Raw genomic sequence first — 10,391 nt, 5'->3', positions numbered from 1 at the left:
GTATTTTTGCAATATATTCATGAAGTTTATCTTTGTCAAGTGACAAGAAAATTCCTTCCCTTCATAACACTGGAGTCCGGAAAAAGACCGACACTTGAGTTATTAGCTAAGCCATTGATGACCTATCACATTTTATTATTATCAGCAGAATTCAGCTGCACCTTAGGGACTCCAATTCAGATGACAATTAGCTATAAGGTGGTTCCACAATAATGAGCATTTAATATGCTTGAAATCTTTATTATCAATGGTCTGGAAACACATTAACTAAGAATTAAAATGTCAGCATCTCTGAGAATTGAGCTCTTATTGTCCAAAATAATAAACCCTAAACTGGAAGTCGAATATTGTATACATCAGTCGGATTTAACACCAAAAAAAAAGTTCTGGGACCATCTTCTCTCACCCTGTTTTATGCTCCACGATTAAGAATCCTGCTTTGGCAAGAGTCGATCCAATGGCCTCATTGAACACGTTTGCCAGTCTTGACCTTCATTCTGTACTGGGATTGCTTTGGCCTGAAATGCTACGTTCAGGGCCATGGAAGAAATGCAAAGTCAGAGCCAAATTCAACAAGAAAAGAAGGGTTGATAGAAGCCTTGTTCTTCAACCCCTCGCAACCCAAGTTTGCTCAGTTAAGGTCTTCTTTTAATGCTTTTACTGCTAGGACAGCAGACGGGTGCATTTTTGAGGTCAAGCTTTCAATCACCAAGAGGAGTAATTGGAGGTCTGGGGCCATGGTTAAGATGAGCTAGGGAGAAGACACACTCAATTTCTGAATTATGAAAATAAGTTTTGGAAAACTCTCATCCTGCACTCTGGCAGGCTTCTTAACATCTGGATAAAAGATGTGGGAAAGCTTTCCTTTTTCCTGTGTTATCTCCACTGTTCCTGCTTGTCATGTATCTGAACCTTCTACCCAAACAGAACTTGCTGTTCTCCAACACATACGCGTTGGCTTCCAGGTCTTTGCTCACACTGTTCCCTCTGCCTGGAAGCCTCTGGGGACTCTGCAACCCCTCCCGTCTCCACAGTCGCAGCTCTACCTGCCCAAATCACTGGCACACCTGCCACATCCTCCACAAAGAAACCCTGACTTCCTTCCACCCAGACAGCCAGGGGTCATCTCTTCCCTTTAAGCTTTCTAATCACCAGAAGCTTTAAGGTCCCCAACTATGGGATGGAAGTTATATCTACCTTCCAGACGGGCTGGGAGAATTAAATGAAACAGCTCCTGAAAAGCACCCGCAATGGGGAACCAGCAATGTAGACTAGACAGTGGAGTCTATCGCCATTGCTCCCCTCTTTGTTTGAAGGCGGTCACTATAAACTTCTTTGTAACTATCTGTATATATGCTTTGCTTTCCCTACTAGATTCTAAACACTTCTAAACTCAAAATAGGCAAGATTCTTGTCCCCTGCTAATCTGTCTCCATTGCCTTGGATGTAGCTGGCACTCAGTGAGCAGCTGATTAATGATGCCGGCGTGGCATTCCTCGGGAGTACTTGGGCTGTGTTCCTTATGTATCTCCTCCCAATCCTGCATGCAGCTCCAAGCACACAACCAAAGCTGCAAAACCACTTAGGCCTTTTTTAAAACAAGCAAGAAGACCACAAAGTGTGTTTACATGACAGGCCAGCAAAACACAAAACACCTGCTATGATGTGTAGCTGAGGATTTGGCGGCTGCCACAAGCAGGGTCCAATATCCACAGCAGAATTGCTCTCTGGGGGCCTGGAGCTTTGAATGTGCACTGTCGCTCTCATCCTGGCAGAGGTGGGCTTGAGCTCAGAGGGAAAGATCTAATCTCTCTGCCCACTGCCAGACCACTTGTTGTTGGGGGCGATCGAGCCATAACTGACCAAGGTGCAAGGGTGCTTTTTCCAGATTCCATAACTTCCTCCTACCTCCACAAACAAACTGTTAGCCACCAAGGAAAGCCTTGTGAGTAATACCTGTCTCCCTGAGATTTGGGTCGTGACCCTCCTTGCTCTAGAGACTTTGGCAAAAATGAACACACAATCAGTGGATCCAACACTAGTTTGTTAAAAACAATTAGCATATCTTATGTGTCAGGCATAACACAAAGTCCCTCACAGGGACTCTTATGAAATCCTCACAACCATCCTATGAGTTGGGTACTATTTTCAGTCCTATCTTATAAAGCTGTGTTTCACAGCCAAGGGTAAATTTGCTCCCCAGGGAACATCTGGAAAAGTCTGGAGACATTTTTGATGGTCTCAACTGGTGGTGGCTATGAAGCATCCTACAATGCCCAAGACAACCTTATGACAAAACATTAACCAGTCCAAAATGTCAATGGTGCCCTGTGATCAAGGAAGAAACTAAGGCACGGAAGTGAAACAACTTGCCCAGGGTCACACAGCTCCCAAGTGAAGTTATGAGGAATTACAGCCAGGCAGCCCCACCCCATGCTGTGCTCTTACCAACAAGCCTGGCTGCGTCTCTCACATCCCAGGGCACTGAGTATGCATAAGGCACAACTGCATGTGTAGAAGCCTCTCATTTTACAGTAGAGGAAATAGAAACTTAGTGTGACTTGCTTGAAGGCCTAGGTCAGTAAGAGGCAAATCAATTTGGGACTCAATTCAGACTCCAAAGCCTGGGCCCTTCAGTGCTTTGCTACATTGCTGACTCATTCTCTCCCTGTGCTCTAAACACTGAGATGGAGTCAGCAGCCAGATACCATGGGGGACTCGGAGGAAATCAAAGCCCCCTTCATACAGGCTCTTCTGCCAACTCCAGGACAGGTGCACCAAGCTCCCCAAGACCAGTGACCTAGACTCAAATCCTTCTTGGTGACTTCTCTCCTTCATGTATTTGCCTTTGCTGAGCTGACTCGCCCCTCCTTTAGAAGAGCATTGCAGTGTACTCTGTGGCTTCTCTATTCAGCTGAGCTTACTGGTCACCAGAAGGTGACACTTATAAAGGCCCTCCCCGGGCAGCAGAGCTCTCTGTGTCCCCTTCTTCCATCCCCAGGAGCAGCAATAATGGCTCTTTAAAATCAATGGCACCTTTAGGGTGGGGAGAGCCAGCAAGCAGCATTTAAACAGAGTAACAGCATCCTTTGGAGGAAGATACATCCCTGGGTGTCAGTGCCTGCTCTTTCACTGCGGTCGTGAACACTCACTGGCCTAACAAATGTAAAGTGTCTGGACACCATAGGCCATTAACAAACAAAACCTATAACAAGTGTTGTTCTTGCTATGAGTTTGACCCTAGCTGCCATTTGAATGGGGCCAAGTACTGACCTGTATTTGCTACCTTGGATTCTGTAATTCTTTATAGGAAAAGCACAGGCTTGGGGCTTGAGCAAAAGGGGACTTAGTCATTATTGAGCTTAGTTATTATTGAGCTGTGAATTCTGGACTCGTGGAGACCTCTCAGTGAAAGGACACACATTCACAGGATTCTTATGGGGACCTAGAAAGCTCACAGATGAGAATAAGCTTGAGGTGTTGCGGAAAAGTCAGACCTATTACTACAGCTGCAGAAGAGTAGAAATAGAGGCGAAGCATCTACCCACTGTCCTGTCGGACAAAGGATGAATACTGATGGTGAGGTGGGATAAGGACAAAGCTGAGGATGTGCAACCAAGTGTCTCTGGTTTGCTTCAGAACTTCCCATTCTTGGGATGCCAACCCAGGAATGTCTTGGCAATTGATTACCTTGGTTCAGTCCTCAGACTGGAGGCAGATGGAGTGGGACACAGATGTAAACTCTTCTGAGCAATATTCATCAACATAAATTGTCCTCTGGGGCAGCTCTGTTGGCAAGGGGGCGATTGGTATTTCCATTCTTAAGAAAACCTTCAACTCAATCCTCCTGTTGGCTTATCTGTGGCCTGCTGTACTAGACGTCTGTTGTGAAGCCCTTCCTCTTTGGGTATCATACACTGAAGACATTCTCCTAACCTGAAAACTCCCCCAACTCACATCTTGCACATCAAAGCCAGACTTGGGAACCCTGCTAGAAATCAGGGTACCCAAAGGTTGAATGTAGCCCCAAAATGCTGACTCTATTCATTGAGAACAACTTGGAAATTTTCTGCCTTGGTAGAAATGGGGGATGGTTCTGATGTACCAAAGGAATTCAAATACAAATTTTAAACCTGTATAGCGGGACCTATCATTTGCCCAGCATTTATAGAGCACATATTGTAGACACTATGAGAGGTACAGGGAAGACAACAACGCCTATGAGTCCACAGTTGGATGGGAGAGACACACACAAGCAGGAAATGATTTAAGAATATGCCCTGGGTGCTGAGGAAACATCACAAAGGGGTGGCTCTTCCAGTTTGGGGAGTCAGGTAGAGCTTTCAGGAGGAGGAAGTGGAATAACTCTACCTTGTTCCTCTTACTACTTAAGGCTAGGGTTGCCTTTCTCAGGCATGCAAGAAAAAAAAATTTTTCATTTCCAAAGCTTGCCCTGTTTCAGTTTTACCAACTCTCTTGGCTTTAATAAAATGGTTAAGGAGATAGGAAGCGGCCCTCATCCTTCAGACTACCCAGGTGTGGAAACTGATTAAACACCACCTGACAAGCTCACTCAACCCTTGCTGCTTCAGTTGCTTCTCTCAGTAGAAATTCATCCTACAATCTCATCACTAAATAAATCCTACAACCAGAAGAGGTTTTATCCCTGCTCTACATGCAGCCCTTTTCTTTCTCGGCTTTAAGTGAGATGTTGAGACTTCTCTCAGCTGGTGAATAACTGAATCATTCAGAAAAGTCCTCAGTCACTATTTTTGGCCTAAGGGTCCCTAGTAGTATTGATATTACTGGCTATTACTAATAAACCTTCAGAGAAGCATTCCTTGACTGTCATTTAAATTAGCCCCGTCACACCATCCCATTACCCTGCCCTTTAAAAAAAAATATTTTAAACAACATTCACTACCAAGAGAAAATCCTTACTTATTTACTTTTTCTCATTTCCTCCACTGGATTATAAACTTCATGAGAGGAGGGTTTTTCCCCGTGTTCACACTTAGTCCACAGCACTTTTAACAGTGGTGGGTACAGGGTCAGTGCTCAATAATTGTTGAATGAATTTACTATTTATTGAGCATTTACTATGTGCTAAGATCTTTAAATCTATAGTCTCATTTAATTTTCATACCAACCACATAAGCTAGGTGCTCTTACCATGTCCCATTTTGCAGATGACAAAATTGAAAGTTAGAATGGTTAAGAAAATTGCACCAGGCCACTCATGTAAATGGCAAAGGTATGTATGGCCAGGCTTGATGGGTCATGCCTGTAATCCCAGCACTCTGGGAGGCTGAAGCGGGAGAATCCCTTGAGCCCAGGAGTTTAAGGCCAGCCTGGGCAACATAGCAAGACCCTGTCACTACAAAAATAAAATTTAAAAAATTAGCTGGGTGTGGTGGCATATGCCTACAGTCCCAGCCACTTGGGAGGCTGAGGCAGGAGGATCCCTTAGAACCCAGGAGTTCAAGGTTGCAGTGAACTACGATTGTACCACTGCACTCCAGCCTGGGTGACACAGCAAGACCCTGTCTCAAAATAAATAAACAAATAACAAAATAAAATAAAATAAATGGCAAAGGTAGGTTTCAAACTCTCATGGTGAATCCAAAGTCTTGTGCATGTTACCACTAGGATAGAGCAATCCTTTTGTACACCCTGGATACTTCTTTGGAGCAAGAATATTCTCACCAATATCCTGTCACTTAATCAAGAATCTAGAAATTGAGGAAGATTTTCTAAAATGCCACACTCACAAAAGCTTAGTAAGAAGAATGACCAGGAAGAAACCTAGTAGTGATGCTCAGCATCAAACTCACATATGGGAAGTGATGGGGGAGCGGAGGGAGAGAGAGGAGAGAGGAGAGCAGGGAGGGAGATGAGTGGATGCGAAAAGTTTCTATTTTCTGCAAACTCCCTGTTTATAAATACCGCTCTATTAAATTGGTTTTTCTACCTCCTGTAAGGAAGTCATGAAGATATCATCATTTAATGGCCTTGCCATGGGATTGGGGACATCAATACCAAATGAGCAACAATATATAACTCCTGCTGCTCTGCGGAGCTGGGATCATGTTTTATAAACACTGCAGAACTTTTATTATCCATCTTGTGCTGAGCAAAACCATATTTGTCCTGCATTCTGAGTAATGGACAGGAATAGATGGATTAGGGCCCTTAAATTCTTGGTTGGGAGACATTAAGTTTAAAAGCCCTATATAGCTGAGTCAAATGCATGTGCCCATGCTGTATAATTAGCAGGCATAACAATAAATATATAATTTAAAGGGAAGACCAGCAGGACAAGAATTCTAACCAGCACTCTCCTTCCCATACACCGTCATTCTCCAGTTGGTCTTCAGCTGTGTAAACTGTAACCTTGCTGGCCTTGGGGTAATCTTAATATAACAAAGGTTTGGACCACTCCATTTTGTTCCTGAGCAGTTTATGCTTCCCTCTGAAGCCAGCTTTCAGGCATAAGTAATTCATTGCCCCTCTACTAAACATTCATTTCACTTTGTCTAAAGGGACTTAATAAATCAGCCTGGTTATTGTTTAATGTGACCACCCCCTGGTTTTCATGTATAAAAAATGAGCATCCAGTTGCTAAGTGGAAGTGAATGGTCACCTCGCCTGCAAGAGAGTTCCCTGGAGACCCGAGAATGTACAGAGAGAGACACTTTGGCTCTGAGCATCCAGGGAGCTTTGTTGTCTGCCACAGAGAATCCTGCTCTCTTGACTACCAAGGATTAAGAAGGATTGTTTAGAAAGGGGAGGGCGCAAGGAGGAGGTTAAAACGTGGGGTTCTGGCGGGGTGTGGTGGCTCATGCCTGTCGCCTGTAATCCCAACATTTTGAGAGGCTGAGGCAGGAGGACTGCTTGAGCCCAGGAGTTTGAAACCAGCCTGGGCAACATAGCAAAACCCTGTCTCTATTTAAAAAAACAAAAGGTGGTGGTGGGGCTAGGGGGTGGGGGCGGGGGGTGGGGGGGTTGGTGGTGCCAAAATACCAACTTATAAAGGAAATCCCAAGGAATGCTGACCCTAGATAAGAAATAGTTCTTTGGTTGGAAACCCTTTAGCAGAAGACATGTTTTCTAGCAGCTTCTGGCCACTTTGCATCTTCAGGGTGTCCTGGGCAGGCAGTTGGTCTTATTTCAATTTGCAGTTAGAAAAGCTGGGAGAAGCTTCTCAATGTGCTGGGCACCTGTTCTGCATGAAAAATATGTTTTTGTTTTGTTTTGCATCTACAGTTCCACCCTTATTCTTGTTTGGCTTATAGGGTTAGGTCTTCAGTCTTTTCTCCTAGGAGCCTGCCTTTACTTCTTTGAGTTCAGTTTGGGCCTCCCCTCAGCCAAAAGTACAGAAGTCTTTCCCTCAATTATGACTGCTGGATGGAAATCCCCTGGCCCTCCACTTCCTGCCCTGGAGCTGCTGTTCCCAGTGTTGATGCCACAAACCTGGAGGGTGAGGCACAACAAGCAGCTGTGACATCATCAACTGAGATTCAGGACTGACCTTAGCTCTGACCTAAGAGGAAGAAAATTAAGCAGCAGATGCTCTTCAATTTCCAGCATCTCCTTCAGCAGTGCCAGAATTTAAAAACAAAACCAATAATGTCAAAGTAAGCCATGCTTGGTACAGAGTGTCTTCAAAATGGGCCTAACACGTCAACTGTTCTCGAAAACTGGGCTAATCAAAAACAAAGCATAAGATCTGAGAGCTATAGTCCAGTAAGAAAAACAAACAAACAACAACAACAAAAAATCAGAAAAACAAAGCTGTTTCTTCTCCACCAGCGTCTAAAACCTTAAAGGGGCCTACCTGGATTCAAACTGGATTCAAATTCCAGTTTTGCCATTTAACATCTATGTAATGTTGGGCAGATTATTTAACTGCTGGGTACCTTGGTTTTCTTATCTGTAAAATGGGCATAATACTATGCAGTAAGTTCCTACCTAATAGGCTTGCTAGGAGTACTTGAGTTAAATATAAAGTGCTGAGAATAATGATGACACATTAAGGGTTATTTTACATTTCAGCTATTATGATTATGTTAAACCATGTTTTGACTTCTTTTATCCCTTTCCAGTCCCCACCTGACCTCTTCCACTGCCTGCTTATTTGCCACTGAAAGCTGCCCCCCAAATGGCCTTCCAATCAGATTGTAAGGCTGTTTAACCACAATACCATTCTGAACAGTTTATGGTGCTGACTTCTCAAACTGAAGTCTTGTAGGTGGTTTGCAGTTGAATGCAATGTCACACCCCCTAACATTGTCAGGGAAAAGGTCATGTGCTTTGCTTCCATCCTTTGCACCAAATCCATGCTATCTTCAGAGAAGTGCAACCACCCAATGGTTCCTTTCCCAGACTTGACCCCATGCGGTTACCTATCCATCCATCTCTTCCCCTTGATGGGCCACCACTCTTTTCAGGAAAGAACATTTAACACATTTAACATTTAACATTTCAGGAAAGAACATTTAACACAATGCAAGGTTTTAACCGATGGTTGGTGACAGCTTGGAAAAATCAGGTCTTAGGAGACAATTTGTAGTTACTTTTCTGGGAAGGGGAGTCGGGGTCCCCAGGTTTCATCATTCCTGGGCACATATAGTTAAGAGCGAACCACTACCCCTCCATCCCCCAAGAGAGCGCCTGACAGCATCCTTCAGCCCAGCAAAGCACAAGGCGCAGCACCAGACCTTGGGCTTCCCACTTCCCTCCGCCCATCTCACTTATCCAAGGTTCAGGTCTTTAAGTTGGGACCCTTTGGTTGCTGCTATTGAGCTGGGGAAAACTAGGGGGCAGAATCAGTCAATCTGCCCAGCTGTTGGGGAAAGACAGCAACTAGAGACCTAGTCAATCACGGCAAAGAGCCAAGGGGCAGTAAGTTTCATTTCAAGAGAAGTTCAGGAATGGCTTGGTCAAGAGATTCAATCTCACCCAATCAATGAACAGCCTGCAGATAGTAACAATGCCACGCAGAACAGGATGGAGATCATTCACGAGTTTACCCTCCAAAAGTCAGTTACCCTTAGAACAATCTCTGGCAAGTGCCATGTAATGAATCCTATCCTCAGACCAAACGTTTTCTCCCAAAGAACTGGCACAGCCACCAGCTTTGTCTCAGGAAATTCACTCCCCCAGTAGCCCAGGGCGGGATTTCTTGCCTACCCAGTCTGCCAGTCCGAGGCCCGCGCGCTTACCATTGGCGTTCTTGCCGCAGATGAGATGCTCATAGGGCTGCAAGACGCCCCAGAGCTCGGCGTCGTTGTTGATAACCATCTCCAGGGCCTCAGCAGACACCTCCCCGCCTCCGGCCCCTCCGCCATCAGGGCTCTGGCTGGCCATCACCCTGGCCCGGATCTCCTCCACCAGGTTCTCCATACAGGCGGTGAGCGAGATGGCTGCGTACTCGTGGATGCGCACGGAGATTCGGGTGTCCACCATCCAGCGGAAAAAGCGGCCCACTGAGAAGGTGAGGCCGCAGCGCGCGGACTTGCCCCGGCGCAGCCCGTCGCCGGCGCTCATGCTATACAGGGACAGCGCCTTGACGGCTGCCAGCGCGCAGCTCTCGGCCAGCGCCCAGCTGTGCACCAGGCGCACGGCGCTCTGCACCTCAAAGCGGGTGCACTTGGCGTGCAGCACGCTCAGGCGCTGCGCCTCGCGGGCCACGCGGATCAGTGCCCTGCGGAGAAGCCCGGCCAGGCGCCTCACCGCCTCGGCGGAGAACTGGGGCAGCCGTCGGCCGCCAGCGCCTTTGCGGAGCACCCGGGCCACGTCTCCCTCGGTCCAGGGGAACTCCTCCAGCTCGGGGAGCCGCGGACAGCGCGAGAAGAGGTCGGCCACTTCGGGGTCCTCGGGCAGCACCGTGTTCACCGTGTCCCAGCTGTTGTGGCGGCTGTTCATGGAGCCGGAGTAGCACCACCAGGCCGCCCCGCGGTGCTGCTGCGCCGAAGAGTTGAGCGCCTGCGAGTTGGACTTGGAGGACGAGAGGCTGAGCGAGCGGCACGAGTCCCCGGCCCCATACCCGGAGTCCAAGGTCAAGTCCTCCAGCGTCTTCAGAGTCGAGCTGTACGTCCCGGCCATGGGGAGCCTGCCGAGGGCGGCGTCGCCGAGCGAGGGGCACTCACAACTCCATGCTCTCTTCCCCAAGTGGGCAAAAACAAGCTCTAGGCTCTCCGGGCCACCCTCCTTCCTCTCTGCGTCGCGGGGCTCGGCGGCCGCATTGCCCGCCCGGAGGCCGCGGGAAGGTAGGCGAGATCCGTGGCCAGCAGGAGCCCCACGCTCCCGGCGTCCCGACTCGCAGCTGTCACTGGAAAGACCCCCGTCGCTACCCCCCGGCACTCTCCCTTGTCCACCTCTAATTCCCA

The 10,391-nt window shown here is 47.2% G+C and overlaps 1 protein-coding gene across 1 annotated transcript in view; it reads right to left on the bottom strand.

Moving 5' to 3' along the window:
* ABTB2 (ankyrin repeat and BTB domain containing 2) overlaps positions 1–10,107 on the bottom strand; it is a 205,871-nt gene extending 195,764 nt beyond the window's left edge. Inside the window, exon 1 of the mRNA XM_002821894.4 lies at positions 9,225–10,107. Coding sequence (XP_002821940.2) covers positions 9,225–10,107 — 883 coding nt within the window. The remainder of the gene's footprint in view (positions 1–9,224) is intronic.
* Between the last annotated feature and the right edge of the window lie 284 nt (positions 10,108–10,391).

Source organism: Pongo abelii, chromosome 9 (genome assembly GCF_028885655.2).
Source record: "Pongo abelii isolate AG06213 chromosome 9, NHGRI_mPonAbe1-v2.0_pri, whole genome shotgun sequence".
Classification (NCBI taxonomy): Eukaryota; Metazoa; Chordata; class Mammalia; order Primates; family Hominidae; genus Pongo; species Pongo abelii.
Note: the sequence above shows the minus strand (reverse complement) of the source record. Positions and strands in the feature narration are given on the sequence as shown.